The sequence below is a fragment of the Falco biarmicus genome, chromosome 1 (assembly GCF_023638135.1).
Source record: "Falco biarmicus isolate bFalBia1 chromosome 1, bFalBia1.pri, whole genome shotgun sequence".
Classification (NCBI taxonomy): domain Eukaryota; kingdom Metazoa; phylum Chordata; class Aves; order Falconiformes; family Falconidae; genus Falco; species Falco biarmicus.
The window spans coordinates 14,301,921-14,319,381 of record NC_079288.1 but is presented as its reverse complement, the minus strand read 5'-3'; the positions used below and the strand labels follow the sequence as shown (position 1 = coordinate 14,319,381).

The window sequence follows — 17,461 nt, the reverse complement described above, 5'->3', positions numbered from 1 at the left end:
CCACACAGAGATGCTCCAGACAAAGCTGTCCCTTGGGCGAAGGAAACAGTACTCTCAGACGGAGAGACCGTCAGGCTGCATGAGATGCTTTTTGGAGACACAGACCCAGCCCTGGCTTGGTGCAGCCAGAAGGCTCAGCTGTGGGCCTGGCCACAGGGACCCTCATGCGCCGTGCACGGGCACGACATGCGGTCGCCTTTGACATGAGAGGCCCAAGGGAGTGCTTCACCCTGCAAAGGGGACCCAAGAGTCTGTGCCTCTGTGACGGCAGGCTGCCACCTCCTTGCAAGTGCCGTCTCCTGTGCCACAAGCCCACCCAGACCAGACAGCACTTTCACACAGCATAGGAGGCGCTGGCAGCCTGCGGTGACAGCTCCTGGAGCCGGAGCGGTGGTGGGAAGCAAGCGCTGGCTCGGGCACCTCGGGAGAGGCAGCGAGCCCTGCGCCTGCTGTTCCAGCAACAGCCTTGCCTTGGTCTGAGCATCTAAAAATTGCCTGACTGGATCCAAAATGCTCAACTTTAAGTGCCAGTTGACAGAACCTCTGAAAGAGGCTTTTCTTCTGTCACTCTAAACATTTCTGGTCAAAACCTGGTGGTAGCTTTGGCGGGAGCCAATGTCACTCCCAGCGGCGAGGCTAGCAAATCCGTGGTGCCGGGGGGGTGCAGGCCCAGCTCCCGCGGGATGGCACAGGCACGTCCGTACAGCTGGGGACAGGGCTATCGCTCGGACACCTGTGTCGGGAGACAAAGCCTGCTTCGCCCTCCCGACGAGCACCCTGGGCCCAGGCAGGCTGCGACAGGCCAACCCTGACCACCACTGCTCCCTGCCACTGCCTGTGGGATGCGGTGGCTGCCTGCCTCAAGGAGGCTGCGCTGGTCCCCGCGGCCAGCTGCCTCTCTGCAGCAGGGCAGCAGAAGCGTACACCATAGGCCAGGTCAGGCTCCTGCCCTCATTAGGTATAAACTCAGGATTAGATGGGGTGCCTGTACCAACAGTGCCTGGTTTTGTTCCCCACAGGGCTTACACCTACGCAGGCCTGGCGTACGGAGCAGAGTGCTACTGTGGGAACAAGCTCCCAGTGACCGCCTCGAAGCCCGAGGAGTGCAACAACGAGTGCAAGGGGGAGAAGGGCTCCGTCTGCGGAGGGGTGAACCGGCTCTCTGTCTACAAGGTGGAGGAGCTTCGTGCAGGAGCAAGACGACGTAAGTGGGTGTGCGACCGGAGAGAGGCAGCCGCTCTCCCCAGGAGGAACACTCGCCCCACAGGGTTGATGCCACAGCCGGGCTGAGCACGTGGGCTGTCTCCACTGCTCGTCTCGCTCCATTTGTCACCAGAGTTTGAAACAGCAAAGGACAAAGGTGCCCATGGGGCACTGTGTCCATTTGCTGCTGGTCCGGTCCCTGGTTCCCTCCCCAAAATAGCAGCTCTGCTCACTGCCTCGGAGTGGCGAGATGTGCCTGGCGCGGCTGCCTCTGGGCTGCCACGTGGGAATTTAGCATCACTGGGGAAGAAACAGAACACAGTGCTGAGCAACTGGAACAGCAGCACAGTTTCAGCTGAGAAACTACTCCCTTTCGCATCCACTGCAGAGGGACAAGCCCACAGGTGTTTAAGAAACAACCCTGGAAGTGGGTGCCTTATAACAGAAGGGCAGAAAAACACCCATACCAATGCCACCCTAAGCTCAGAAATCATCCTAAACGAAGTAAGTGCTATGTGACTGCAGCAGAAGAATAAGTAGAGACCAGAGAGAGAGAGAGGCATACCAATCGCCTTCCTAAGTGAGAGAAATGAAACCACAGAGTTTTGCTCGTCCAAGGACTTCTGTTCTAGTGGCAGTTGGGATTTTTGTTTCAGCTTTAGAGGACAACACTTGCTCTACTTGTCATTCAATTAACTACCATGGGAGATACAATAGATAAAGCTTTGGGGCAACACCAAGCACATAAAATATCTAAACAGCTGAGCAGTCTTTCCCTTTGGCAAGCTCACAAGACCTTACGGATGTTATTTGATGAGAAGAAGCACCAAGACCTTAGGTTGTGCCAGTATTGACGGTACTTCATTTCTTCTTAAAGACAAGTCAAGGTTTGTACAATAATCCACCCAGCTACATATAAATTATATATCAAAGGTACATAGACCCAAATTGCTAGTGTCAGGCTGACAGGCACATTGGCAGGTTTCCCAGGACATGCATCACTGTTCAAATCTTCAGCATAAGATATATATGAATATTTCACAGGAAAAGGCGGCACTTATTTTTTTTCTTAAGTGTTAATGAATTAGTAATCAAATTAGTCTAGCCTGGAGCTAGATTTGTATTTTGTTTGCCCTTAGTTATACCTAATATTTGACTGTTTGAAGAACCCCACCGACACAAACTAGCTGAAGGGCCAATACAAGTATTAATCACGATGAACAAGTATATTGGAAAGTAACTCTGAAATTGTAACGGCATCCGTGATTTACTCTATGCAATATAGAGAACAGATCTTGCATAAGGCTTCTACTTAGGCAGAGCAGATCCAGTGGCATCTTCATTTAATCCTTCCCAGACATGGGGGTTTCTAGCTCCTCTCCCCGTCCCTCGCCTCCCCCTTCCCACCCTGGCTCCCCAGGCACCACAAGCTGCGCAGCTCCTGTACTGCGGGACTCGCGTCCCCACATCACTTTGAACACAATGAAGCTCCAAGCCTGCAGCTACTGCAGCCCTGGAATCACTGCAGCACAGAGTGCAGTGTTCCCTGGGGCAGGATTCAGTCATCCTTCCCCAGAGAGCAGGTAGATGCTGTAAAACAGCACACTTCCAGTGTGATCAGCGGGTTCTCTGTGAATGCACCTCCCTCCCAAAGTGCTGGTGTGGGCAGTTCAAGCTTTCTTCCTGACTCACTGAGACAACTCCAAACATGTTCATAAACACTTTGTTTCAGGTATTAAATACTAGTGTGAAATTTAGTAGAAGTCTTTCAAGAGCATCCTGAGAAGCCAAAAACCTTCTGTTCCTTTGTTCTTTGGTGCCACACTTGTAGTGATCTGGTCCCGGGGAGACTCCTGTTTCCCCCTAACTTGCATAGAGTTATTTTATTTCCACATCTCCTCAGTGATTCCAAAGACACAGCACTGTTGCTAGTAACTGGTTATTAGAAACAGTTATTAGAAAACATTTAAGCAGCTTCTCCTTAGATTGCTCTTGGTTCATGCTGGAGAATCTGGGTCCTCCTGCCAGGAAATTCATGCAGAACCAAATTTTTCCTTCAAAACAGCACTGCATCTCTGCTGTCATCCAACACATTTCCCACATCAGCTCCGGTGAGTATTGTTTAAGGTAGCCAGTGGGTATGGACCAGGACTCAGAAGACCCAAACTCATTCCCAAATCCACCTTTCTCCCTTATTGAGCCATGCTAGGCAAAATCTGCCAATAGAGAGTTAGTACAGAGCAATGAAGTAAAGGCGTTTTTCACCTTTGTAAAGCCCACAAAATCCTAAGAATTACAGAAGTGTCATACAACATGCAGACCTTTTTCTTTTCTAACCAGCCACACCGTTATTTTCTTCATTACCATTAGTTCATCTGTGCAAATGCATGGCTTCACCTGGGTTAATGAGTTTCCATGACAGCTTTGTGGTTTTCTTTTGGCTCTGACAGGGGACATTTCTCTCTTAAGCAGGAGGGAAAATTGTATTGCTGCTTGCAACAAGTATTCGGGCCAAATCCTGACTTCAATCACAGTGATGCAAAAAAACCCAACAGTTCTGCCAAGCTCTGTGGCATTTATACAGGAGCAGGTGAGACCAGAGGCTGATGCTAAAGACTTGAAGAAAGCTGTTCTCCCTGAACAGCTTACAAAAGCCTAGTTTAGATTTCGAAGGCTGCAGCAAACTCCCTTGGCCTGAAAAGAAAGCAAAGGGGAAGAGGAGAGGGATAGCTCAGCGACTCAGCAGATGTGCAGGAAGGTGGATCCCTGTGGGGGCCTTCAGGATTCATTTAAATTCCTTTCCTTTTCCAGTGCAGATCATGGGAAGCTTTGTAGATTTTTATCGGGGCTTTTAAGTCTTTCAGGGGAAAGCGTGTCTTCAAAAGAAACCTGGGACTTGCAAACAATAGCAATGCCCTCCACTGGTGGAATTTAATCTAAACTCTTTGCTGCAGCCCTACTTTCAGTGGTTTGTACAAAGGTAAAGGCATGGGCTCCCCTCAATACCACAGGATTTGCAAAACATTTTTCTAGTGTATATCATGGTTTCTCTTATTTCTACAGCATTTGGAATATAAAATTTATTCTATTATTTTCAGCTTCTGAACCTAGTATTGTTCTTTGTGAAAGAGGCAGGATACTATGGACATTGTTTTCTCAAGAGAAACCTATTTCATATCCCTGCAGGGAGGAATGTTATCTATCGAGGATGTTTTAGAGCTCCAGAAAATTTAACAGACACCTTTCCAGCCTCTTTGATACAGCCCAATTTGACGGTGGAGATGTGCTCTGAATTTTGCTCCAAGAAAGTAAGAACAGTTCTCATTTCACATCCTTTCTTCTTTTTTGTTATTTTAAATTTTAATCTACTAAGGGAATAGCAGAGATTAGTGCCTCAGAGCTTTGAATTTGTAAATGAGTTACTGAAGGACAAAACTCAGTAAATACACAGCGATGCATCTGGTCCAAACCCCCACTCTGGAATGTGGCTGGCGGGAGGGAAAGCCATCAGAGTGATGCCACTAAATACGATGCACAAAAAAACCCCAAACCATTCTAAGTGACGAGTATTGACCATAAAGAAACCAATACCATTTCCATGTCACATTCAAACCAAACCAGAGCCAGATCTGACCCTGGGCAGGTCTTGGTGGCTGAGGCTCATGGGGAGGCACACTGCCAAGGGTGGATGTAGACTGACAGCACCCAAAACATAGCTCCAGTGCCCTCTGGGGAGCTGGTCCCCAGTGAGCTCTTGGGGACCCATGTGTGGGCAGGGTAGGGAGAAGCAATTCCCAGTGCCCTCCACTCTGTGCAGCCCCTCCAAGGTGGTTCTTTTGGTCTGGGGTTCCTTGACAGCACAGCACCAAGCATTGCCGTAGCAAGCAAAAGGATGCTGAGCTATCTGCACACAATTTTTACATCAGTGTGTAACTGTGTTGGCTAGGAACGTGATACAATCTTAAATAGATTAAAAGAAAAAGCTGCCAGAGAAAAAATTTAGCAGATAAGTACACTGAAAGCAGGTAGACTTTCCTGGTACTTTTATACAAATGTGTCTCTTTCCACACCAGAAGAATTTATAACACTTTCACTATAGCCTATGTAATTTAAATCTAATTAATTTTAATTTAAAATGGAATAATTGTAGAACTTCATATTGATATATAAGACTACAAGAAAGCTATGAATATGGTCAGTTGTGTGCTTATTGGATTTTGAATAGAAGGTAAGAAGGGGCATCCTAACATTTGCTGCCTTTGTGCACACTCTTGGCCTGAAGCATCACCTTTGCTTGTTCTCCACACTTATCAAAGAGTAAGACTATGGATGTAAGAACTGAAGGAGTTTGACTTTGATGGACTTGGGTATCCTCGTGGGAGGGAATGTTTGGCCCAGGGCACACTCTTCAGTGGCTGTTGCTGCAGTTGATTCCTTTACCTTCCACCCCACCCCAATGGGCCTTATTTTTTTGTACAGAGGAGGGTTCACTGCCTGGTCAGATTTAGCCTGCAGCAACATTCAGTCTCATGCACTAAACTGAACATTCAATTACTTTGTCTTCTAGCATCACAAAATTGATTAAAACTATTCAGGCACAAACAACAAATCCTCTTAATTACTAGGTAAAGTGGGAAAGCTTTTCCCAGTCAACATATCCTCTATACCAGCTCATCAGTGTTTTAAGAATGCATCATGGAATTAACTCTATGCAGCCAATTGCAGTGAATCACCCATATACCCTATATGGTACTTTACAAATGTGCATACAAACACACTGTCACAATCCCCTATGCACATAAATGTTCAGTAAAGCAGGACTTCATCACCAGTTCTTTCCAAGCTCTGCCATTAACCTATTGTTTAACGGTGGAAGAAAAGATCTTGATCTTTCTGTGTCAGTTCACCATGTTTATCACCCCTCCCAGCCTTTAGTTCTGCTAGGCACTAGGGTATTCTTTGGAAAGTGACTGTTAGAGAGTATCACCTACAAAGACTGGCAAGGTCTCCCTCCACTTAAGCAGCAGCAGTTGGATATCCACAAGTCAAATTGTTACACATTGATTTGTGCTTGAACTCTATAGATACCAAAACAAGTCCTATTATGACACCAGAAATGTTTATCCTGACTGTGGTTCCTTTCCTTTCAAAGAAAGACGGACTATTTCCTAGCTGATAGCAACATACCCAGCCCCCTGAAATCAGGAAAGCACTGTTGTTCTAATCCAGCCTGTTGTGCTGAAAGGAATTATCCCACCAATTCCTATGTATCCTGAAAAAGCTAGTGGGCTTTTAAATGGAGCTAGTTGGATGCTTAAACACATGACTAAGTCTTTTATTCTTTGGGACTTAAAAGAAAAGCTAATTGAGGCATACCATATTTATTTGTTAGTCTTGCAAATTGATTTGTGCAGCTGAAATGGAAGCTCTAGCCCTTAGAAGCATCTGAGACATGAAATTGAGGTAACAACTTCAGATGAAACCTGCTAAATACCCTTAATTATATATTTCTTTCTTAATTAACAGGGTGATGACATGGCTTAATAGCAACCCATTATCACCCCATAACATAGATCCATGAATGTGTTTCTGTGCTAGGTCCCTTGGCCAGTAGCCATAATTTTCATTTATGCCTTTTTGTAAGCCAACCTGCATACTAAATGAGCCATCTCTACTTGAATTTATATTTTTTAATAAACAGTCCTTTTACCACTCAGCTGCTGTATGCAGTTATACATGATGATAGGAATAAAATATGGAAGAACACTTAAGACTTCAGGAGAGAACCTCAGTATCTCAATGCATCCAAAAGCCACGCCAGTAAGTTTGCACACTTGAACATTACCAACTCTAAGGTGCTCTTTCTTTGCTTTACAAAACAATATACAGAATACAGCAATCTCCTACCTTCAAAAGCAGACGTGCTATTTTGGATTCCAGAGGTAGCTACATGCTATTACTTCCCCATAAACAAGACAGTCCTGACATTTTGATCCAAATTCCACTGTAGAATTCATACAGTGTTTTTCCACAGCTTCATTTAGATATTTTGTTTGTTTGTTTGTTAAACAATAAAACAAAGATAAGTAGGCCAGAACCTCAGCTGGCACAGATAATCACAGCCTCGCTGCTTTTATTGCAGCAGTGAGACAGCAGTATTTCAAATCATGGTCACACTGGGCTTAACAGTGCACTGAGAAACTGTCCCCTGGCCTCAACAGATCACAGTGTAAAACAAGTCACAATTTTTATGCACAGGCATGATTGGCATTATGGTATTTATTCTTTGCTCTCAGCACATCTGGTCCAACAAAAACTTGAAGAACAACTTCTAGGTTTGCTGCAAAATGAACATGCCCATTTTTAAATAAACCAAACTCACCATTTTTACTTGAGAGAGAAATTTCCTTCCATGGTCAACCCCCATCTTTTCTTCCTTTTGGTAGATTGTGAGAAAATGTTTAATTGCACCAGGAGAGTTAGTACAGGTAGTTGGAAAAGGAACTTAGCAGAGTAATCAGAGTAGAACCAGATAAGTGTATTATTCTTAACATATTCATAATTATTTGGATACAATCTGGTAAAAATCACTGACTGAATCATCACATCATCTGTGCTGCTACTGGAGAACGTCCGTTTTCCTTACAGCATTTAAACTACCTGTTGAGACTCCATCTCACAAATTCTTATGTAAATAGTGCCATTGACATCATCTCTGAGTTACAGCTTGCATGATGGACACTTGAACCTATCAATGCATGCTCTAAAGCTCCATCCAGAAAAATCCTTATTCACAGACCCGCAGACTTCTCTGGCAATACACTTGTGTTTAATTGAAGCATCACAGATCTATGTGCATTGAACTTGAGGACTAGTCCTGCACTTAAAAGTTACATGGTTGCTTAAAGCCATAACCATAGTTTGGGCATACATAAATACCCAGGTGAGCAAAGTGGATGGTTTGTAGTTTTGATTAAATACTGATGGGAAGGCAAGACTGAATGATGTTACTTTGCAATCACTTTGTGCGCTGCATCAGGTAGACAGTCCAAATAATCAGCCAACCGATGACAGCGCTTTGCTGACGCTGGGGATCCTGCTGTGATTCCCAGAACTACTGTCATGCTTCTTTGGATGCATGTGTTGCCATCGCTGAAACTTTGAAACTTTCACTTGTGAAGCTCACTCCCTGTTTCCCCGCTCCTCCAGCCCCTGGCTACCCAAGCAGCAGGAAGGCTGCAGAGGCGAGGGTCAGCCCGAGTGCCCTGCCACCGACAGGCTGGGCACTGCACACCACCATTACCCTCCTCCATGTGCGGGGTGGCTGCAGAACAGCACCACAACGACCAGCGCTTCTGCAGACACAGAAGTACCGAGAAGTGCCTGCTTAGGTCTCTTCGCAAAACCTCCAGCCTTTCAGAAAAAGTCCGTTGCTTGCAGGTGCCGCTTGGTGCATGGTACAACATAAATTTTTATTCTAGGCTGCATTTGAGCACCGGGACACTTACTAATTTCTTAAACTGAGAAACACTGCTTCATTGTAAGGGGAAAATTACTGTTTGCAGGCAAAACCAGAACTGTTTCACCCTTGGATCCAATCTGTAAATAGTTTTTGACAATGTCATATCTCATTTGCTAAGCAAATGTTGGCTGTTTGGCCAGAGATGGCACATGTGTTGTATTTGACTCTTTATCAGAGGATGAACACGTGGGGAAGAGTGAGAGATAAGCTGCTCAGCAGTCCTGCCATGCACTCCCAGACTCCAAAAGACTTTCAAAAGGCAAAAAGTGTTGCTACAGAACAGGTGGAATTGAATGCTATGTGCTCAAATAACCCCTGAATAGCTTTTAGCCATTCTGTAGCTGCATCAAGCCAGTCCCTACATGCCAGCGCACCCCGGCCACTGGGTGAGGCATCAAATACTTCAGAAACCCAAGCTCTCCCGGTAAAGAAGAAAAACTGAATTTTAGAGCCAGTTTCAGCAAGGTAGCAAGCACACTTTTCCTCTGAGCACATTAGCAACTGCAAATTTCTTCAGCAAATAATTAACACGTTTCCCTCAAACTTCTATTAATTCTCATGAACATTAGCCCAGCCTCGCTGCTCTGCCGCCACACAGCAATGCTGCTTTGCAGCCTGTTACCTGTTTGGGTAAGACTGGTACACCAAAACCTGAATTACTTCTCATCAAATCCATTCTAAATAAGTTTCTTACAGCCAAAAATTTTCCTTGGGAGTTACTTCCTTGCAATTAATGCTACCTATAACTTTCCTGCAGTTGCACATTTTACACTCTGCTGAGATACCTGTCACTTGCAGTGGTCAGTCTGGATTTCCCGATGAAGTTTCCCTATCTCAAAGCAAGTTACATAAAACAAGAAGTGTCTGTGCCTGAAGACAGAGCCCAGGCACCAGCAGAGCTAGCCCTGCATGCAGGCAGAGCTGTGCCTGCCCTTTGCTTACACCAGCGTCAGGTACGGCTGTGCTCAGGCACTGCAGGCCCCCTCTGCCTTTTCTGGAGCAGCCCTCCTTCACAGTCAGCACAGCCCCTCTGAATAGATGTGCCAAAAATTACTTGATATCATATTTCTAAATTTTTTTTTTTTCAAAGATATACACAGTAGCTCTCAAATTCTACATCAGTCCTTCTACACATTTATTTCTTGCAAACTGTAAAGAAGTCACAATAAGATACATACTTTTTTTTTTTATGGCTTGACATTTTTTCTCTCTATTTTTAGACATGATTGCAGCAGTTAGCAGACCTAGATTTCCCTCTTCCCTTCAATTTTTTAAGTTTAAAAGCAAGTTTCCTCTCCACAAACTGGTAAAATAAAAAAAAAAAAACTAACAAATTTTAAGATCTGACTTCTCAGTTTGGGGGAATATAAATGGAAGTTTAATAGATGATCCAATTCAAAATCCTTATTTGGGGGCAAATGAGAACAACTTTTTCTACACTGATATTTTGCAGGTGGAATTTTGTACTAGGTGCTGCAGGAATATTATAAAAGTATTTTTTATGAATAATGAAAAAAACAGAATATTGTGAATTTTCAAGCTTTACGAGGTTTGTGTCTGAAAACCAGTTTTAAGAAATTGCAATATGAAAGACAGTAGTATAAGAAGCATAAGCTTTACAATGATATATCAAACACTGCTTTGATCTTGACAGTGGCCTTGCGAAGATTTATTTTTCTTTGTATAGCAGCAGCATTCCCCACAGGCTGTTAATGCCATGGCATTTACGCACTGATCTATTTTCTCTCTTTCGTAGGAGTTCCCCTTGGCAGTCATCCGAGGGCGGGAGTGCTACTGCGGCTACCCCACTGGGCGCTTCTCCTTGCACAACGGCGCAGACGGGCTGCTCTGCAATGGCATGCACAACACCAGCAGTGTTGCCGAGGGAAAATACTGCCTAGTTTACCAGACACCAGTGCAAGGTACAAGCTCCAGGCCTCATTATGCCAGGGCCAGAGCCACCAATGCTAGAAAGAGCCCTTGTGCCCTTTCTGCAGAGGGTAGAGGTGTTCCAGTTTACAGCAGTCTTAGCCACAATGGCTGGTATCACAATACAGGCAGGAATTTAGGAAACCACTCTTACCTAAATCCCCCCACCTGCAACCTCACTTTTAAATATTCATTTTTCCAGGCTCTCCTTAAGCAGCACAGCTTTCCCCTACCCTGAAAAACTTAGTTATTTTGCAGATTGAGAGAACAAGGCAGAGCCTGGGAAGGCATACCCCAAGCCATGCAGCACCCTGGGCAGCTGTGGACAAGGACCCCATGCTCTGGTTCCAGTCCTGCTCATTAAATGCACACCCAGCCCCCATGTTACACAGCCACCGAGACAGCTCTGCAGACTCTTAATTTTGCTCTACCTATCTTCCTCTAAAATATTCATCTGCATATATGTTTCAAAGCCGGAAAATAAAGCAGAGAGTAAGGCTCCAATCCACTAAACCATTTATGTGGTACTGGCAACTTTATCCATGCAATGATTTGCACTAAGTTCACCGAAATTTCTCGCAAGCTTAAAATTAAAAAAATTAAGTGCTTTTTCTGGACTGGTGCCAGGCTTCCCCACCCCCCATACCCTTTTTTCTCCCCTTCATTTCCCAGTTCAGAGGTAGACTGCAGACACCAGCACATGAGAAGATCACACAAGAAGAACGCTTGCTTTCATGAAATTGCTAGTACTTCCCACACCTGTGTGGATCAGCAGTGGCAGAGGACAGCCTTCACTGGGCTCTGCTGGCACTTCCTAGCCATGGCTTCAGCTAGAGGCTGCTTTGAAGAATGAAGAGTAATTGATAATTTATTTCCTGGCTTCTTGTTGAATTATCACAGAGGGTCAAGATTAGTTCTCATCCTATCGTTGCTTTTATTAGCACACTAAGAAATAAGGTTAGGATTTACAAAATTATGTATGGAAACCAGGTATCTAGTCCCCATGGGAGATTAACGCAATACAGGCTCATCACTGCCTTGGGCTCTTTGGAGAGGAATGGCAGCACAGAGGTTTAACTGAACACCAGCTCCTTTCAGTAGGAGGGGTTTCTCCTGCATTATAAAACTCGCAATTTCCAGGTGCAATGGCACCTTTACAGTTTCACTGAAGAGCCAACCTGCCAGGCAAATAACCGTTAGCAAACAGACATCAAAGGGCTATTATCACAACTTGCCAGCAAGTACAATAGTTTGTTGTAGCTCTATCAAAAAAGCATTTCCCAACACAAAACCAGCAAAAACCTCTTCTGAGAATAATGTCTCTGGGCCCTTATGGCTGAATTAATTTTTGGAAGTAGCTGACTCACAACTGGACTCAAATTGATATCCTATATTCATAATAGAGAGAAGAAAGAAGCAATAAACCCCGTAATCAAGAGCTGTCAGTGAAATTATTAAAAAGCCACGATACTAACAATGAAATATCTTCTGTACTCGCAGACACCCGCTGCACAGACAGGAAATTCTTAACCACCAAATCCAAAGTGTTTGTTGCTTTGTCGAGCTTTCCTGGGGCTGGGAATACATGGGCTCGCCATTTGATAGAGCATGCCACAGGATACTACACGGGAAGCTATTACTTTGATGGAGCCCTCTACAACAAAGGTATTGTATTCAGAGGGATGGGACATGCAAAGCCCTTCTGAGGCATGCATCCTTACTTGCTCTGGCACCCTTCTGCTTGGAGCCAGCAAAGGCTGTCGCTGTCAGCACTTTTGGTAAAATTTAAACACGTGCCTGGAATGAGTAGTCTCACGCAGCACAGACAGCAGTAGGGACTGCTCCAGTGCTGCACTGAGCCTGCAGTGCTACTGTCAGGCAGCTACTGACAGGCAGACAACAGCCAGGCTCTCCATTTGCAAAATTTGCATGTCATCTGCATTGGTGCTGCGGTTCACATGCACATGTGCAGGTCCCATCTAAAAGACTGGTCCAAAAGACCAGTTGACTAAAAAAAAGTTGACTAAACCTTGAGCCTCAGCACATGAAACACTAGGGTTAAATTTTTAAGTGTTACTAATTATTCTGGGAGGACATTATCCTGAAGGGTTATGATATTTAGCAAGCACCAAGCATCAGCCCTGTGAAAAAACACCCTTTTGCAGTGATGGGCTGACAAAGTCCTCCCCAGTGGAGGAAAGCCTGGGTTCCAGCACAAGCCCAGCTCAGCAGCTGGGACTCCAGTCATGGGTTTAAGTGACTGGTACTTTCACAACAGTTCTACGCCACTGTAGGGAATTATTGAGAGTGTGAAAAGGCACAGACATATGAAATCAAGTAAAAAAGCCAACAATTCTGTCTTGTAAAACAGGTTTTAAAGGAGAAAAAGATCACTGGAGAAGCAGAAGGACCATCTGTGTGAAAACACATGAAAGCGGCAAGACAGAGATTGAAATGTTTGACTCGGCGATCCTGTTGATAAGAAACCCGTACAAGTCACTGATGGCGGAGTTCAACAGGAAATACGCTGGGCACCTGGGGTACGCCACTGACCGCAACTGGAAGAGCAAAGGTAATGTGCCAACCTGGCATGGGCTAGGGGTGCTCACTGCTGCTTTGGACAGTGTTTGAAACTCATCATCTCAGGATGCTGGCAAGGGCGGAATGCACTGGGACCCCAGTGGGCACTGCAAACAAATTCAGTGGGACCCGAGTTCCACTGCAGCCAATGTCAGTCCCAAAAGCTTTCAGACCTGCTCTTTGGGAGTAGTTGTGGTTCTGCCATACATCCACCACCATGGAAAGGAGGGTAGCGCAACACCAGTGCTGTGGCCACAGACACGCAGCAACATTCCTGCCATTGTACTGTTTGGCAGAGAAAACATGTCCAGGTACAACACCCCTGTGTACAGCTCATTTGCCAAGCTATGTGAGGTGAAGATAATTTGCCCCTGCAGCATTTAATAACTGTGAGAAATCCAATTTAAGATTTGGAGGATTCAATGGAGCATGACATTTCCTGAAGGAAATTTTACAGCCCTGCACAGGTGCTACTGCACTGCAGATAAATAAGGATAATAGCAATAAGGGGACTTGAGATTCAGTGTTCCTTGAACACATGAAAAGGCCTCCAAATATACCTGCCACGCTTCATGCATTTGACTGGCAAGCTGGATGGTGTGGCTACAATTTCCCAGCTGAATACACTGCTGCATTCAGACTCTGCAGCAGAAGAGATTCAGCTTGCATTTCTCCACGTGCATGTTTTGGGCATTACTGCTGTGGCTTGGCAAACCACGCAGCACAGAGCTGGGGGAGGCTGGGGGGAATTGTCCTCTGTCACAGCACATTTCTTGGCAAAGTTCATGTATCATCTTTCAACAGCTACAACTCAAGACCTATTCATCAAAAAACAGACAAAATAGCCCTTAAAGAAAAAGAGTCTGGAGGGAATGGCTTTCCTGTACTGCAGACTACAAACTGCTACCTTTCAACCACAAATGCTCTTTGTCCAGCCCAAAAGCTTTAGCTGGGACTATCCTGACCCTCAGAAAATTAAATTGTCACAGACAGCAAATACAAATTGAAGTGTCATTAATGCCCAAGGCAAAGGTAGGAAAATAATTCAGTAAATTTTGTCCCAGTTATCCTAGCAGGTGACCTTAAATTCCTTACATGTACCAGGAACAGAAGAATCTTCCCTATTAATCTTATTTCCTTATCCAGTCTCCCCATAAGCAGACTTGTAAGCATGCAGAAAGATAGGTTGTTTGACAGATTTGGAAGTCAGGAATACCTTGGGCTGCAGCCAAGATCAGTGTCTTGATGCTGCATTTTACAAAAAATCTAATGTACTACTATAGAATTATTATATATTATTTGCCTACATACATATTAAAAGATAAGCCTATCTTTCTCAGTCTATATCTGAAATAGAGTTATAATAGGGTAGGAAAACCATGGAAGTGAAAGAATCTGCTTGAAGTTACATGGCAAAGCATTGCTTAAGCCACCATCTGAGCGGGACCTGCTGTCTTCCCTGCTCATGCCCCACCACCAGCTTTCAGTCAAGCTCTTCCTCTGGGGTGTTTCATCGTGCCCCAGCCGCACACATGCAGAGAGCTCAACTCCTGTGAACAAGGGACAGTAAAGATGCAAAGTTGGAGCTCTGCCCACCTGGCTGCTGCCATGCCCTGTCCATCCCCGAGGCTCCCTCGGCAGCAGAGTGGCACTCCCAGCCCTGTTAAGGGCCATGAAGCCTGTGCCATCCAGCTGGCTGAGGGCAGTGGGGGTTCAGTATCATCTGTCTGCAGGGCAGAAGCTGCAAAGCTGAGCTGCCATACCCCAGCAGCCGGCCATGCTGCACTTCTCCAGAGCACAGCAACATCAGGCTGTGACCAGCCATGCCAGTCTTGTTGCACAAGGTAACATTTGGGTAACTGTTGAAATGCAGCGTGGTTAACATTATCTCATTTTCCTGGTTTTCTGGTCATCTAGAGTGGCCGGATTTCGTGAACAGCTATGCATCCTGGTGGGCCTCCCACGTCCTGGACTGGCTCAAGTATGGGAAGCGCCTGCTCATCATCCACTACGAGGACCTGAAGCAGAGCCTCATCCCCAAGCTGAAGGAAATGGTGGAGTTTCTGAACATGACAGTGACAGAGGACCGACTGCTCTGCGTTGAGAACAACAGGGATGGGAATTTCAAGCGATCTGGTGCGAAGCAAAAGGATTTTGAGCCATTCACCCAGGAAATGAAAGATCTTATCAACAGATACATCCTGACAGTGGATGAAGCCCTGAGGGGAAGAAATTTCACAGGGCTGCCCAGAGAGTACGTGCCAAGATGATAGCCTGGTAGCACTCTGCTGTGTTTAAAAATAAAATATTTTTTTTCTTAAAAAAAAACAAAAACAAACCAAACCATAAAAAAAAAGACAGACCAGAGCTTTACCAGAGCTTTATAGCAGTTAAAGCAAAGACACTTGTGGAGTCTGCTGAGCATTGCAAATTCTCTCCACTCTTGGGTGTTCTTCAGGGCACTAAGTGCTCCAGAAGGCAAGCAATGAAGGATGGAAATTGGGTTATAAACCAAGGCAAAAAGCTGTTAGTGTCTACCTGTGTGTACCCCTCCCTGCACAAGCGGCTCAGAACTTCCCAGCGAAGCACCCCTGCTTCTGCAGCGGGCATCCTGACTTCTCGCCCCCACTGCCATCACAGACCTGCAGGGGTTGCTTTGGTTTTCATAGCAGCTGTGTTGTAAATGGATGTACGTAAAGGGAGAGGGAAAGAAAACAACAAAAAAAAAAGGTCTTAACACTGATCAATTTTTGTCTGAGTGTTTACGAAAATCAGTTGCTTTCTTCTTAGCATAGCCCACTAGTTTCCTTCTCCCCAGTTTGCTAGTCAGGCCACCTGCCACAGCGCTGTCAGAGATGCCAGGGCAGAAAAGCACCGGTGGGCAAAGGCACCCCGGATACCAGGCAGAGAGGCACTTCAGGACCGACCCCAGCCTTCCCTGCAGGAACAGCACAGCCTGGGGCCAACACAAGTTTCACAGGGAGGTGGGTGGCCATAGCATCCCCCCCAGAGCAAGGTGCACAGCTGGGGACCCATAGAAGAAAACAGAAATTCAGCATAGCCAGAGGTGGAAGTCCCTGGGTGTCACCAGTACCAAGCAAACCCAAGGCCTGGCCGTTGGGGTGTGGAAGAGGAGGGGCTGCTGCCCATGCCAGGGGCTCAGCACAGGTTTCTGCACCTCCATCTCTGTGCCCAGAGAGTCACAATGGGGCCAGAGAGACACTGGGGCCAAACATCACCGCGCTTGGTACACTTGGTGCTGGAAGTGGCCACGGCCAGGCAGCACTGGCATGAGCCCAGGCCATCCAGGGAGCAAGGGCAAAGGGCACAAGCCCCAGCACAAGCAGGACCCCACCTCACCTCGATCCCTGGAGGAAGACAGAGGCAATCCAACCTGAAAAAAGTTACTTATTGCTGCTCTCTGGAGCCACCCCTAGCAGCGATGCGTGTTTTACCTTTAACTCACTGCAGTTCCCTGTGGTTTGTTTCATCCCACATGCGTGGTGCAGAGGGAGCATGCTGTGGTGGGGGCAGCTGGCCTCCTGGTCCTGCCTGCAGGCAGGGGCTGCCAGAGATGGTTAAACTGCACAGCCAAAGGGGCTGCCCTGTTGCCAGATGCTTTTGTCCATGAGAAATAAAGGATTCCTTAAAAACTTGAGTGAAAATCCTAGTTTTAATAAAACAAGAAGTTTATATAAATGGAGCTGGACTTCCTCTGCGTGTGTATCATTGGTGCTTTAAAACAAATACAGGACATTGAGCACATTTTGGCCTGAATCTCTCCCTGTCTGTGCTCCATGCGCGGCTCGTCTCTGTGCTCAGGACCACCTGGCTGGTGAGGGCCTCTCATGCACCCATCTCCAGTCCCAAGTTCCTTCCCTGGCAGCAAAGGCCCCGGGGGCCACAGGTGCAGGATTGCGGTCGACTGAGCTGGCACACAAAGAAAGCTGAAATCTCATTTTGCTTACATTAAGTGGCACAGCTTGGAGAAAAGCAACTGAGTTAGGATGCTGCAAGTCCAGATAAAATTAAGTGGGAAGAATTTAAAAAAGCTACTTGCTTTAAATAACAAACCCAGTCATATTTCTAAAACAATACACACACTACACTGTACCTTGCCTTCGAATAAGCAGATCCCAGTTTTAATGAGCTGGAGCCTTCCTGTTTGCTGGGAGCATGTGTGGGCATCACAGTGTGCATGAGGACATGTGCCACAGACTCCGTGGT

The 17,461-nt window shown here is 45.9% G+C and overlaps 1 protein-coding gene across 2 annotated transcripts in view; it reads left to right on the top strand.

Annotated features, from left to right (window-relative positions):
• The window catches only part of WSCD1 (WSC domain containing 1), a 32,681-nt gene extending 15,789 nt beyond the window's left edge, over positions 1 to 16,892 (top strand). For both annotated transcript variants that reach the window (XM_056326508.1, XM_056326509.1), the window contains 6 exons: positions 1,020 to 1,204; positions 4,390 to 4,511; positions 10,482 to 10,647; positions 12,155 to 12,319; positions 13,026 to 13,226; positions 15,152 to 16,892. In XM_056326508.1, the coding sequence (XP_056182483.1) occupies positions 1,020 to 1,204; positions 4,390 to 4,511; positions 10,482 to 10,647; positions 12,155 to 12,319; positions 13,026 to 13,226; positions 15,152 to 15,504 (1,192 nt within the window). In that variant the 3' untranslated portion in view covers positions 15,505 to 16,892. The remainder of the gene's footprint in view (positions 1 to 1,019; positions 1,205 to 4,389; positions 4,512 to 10,481; positions 10,648 to 12,154; positions 12,320 to 13,025; positions 13,227 to 15,151) is intronic.
• The last annotated feature ends 569 nt before the right edge of the window (positions 16,893 to 17,461 follow it).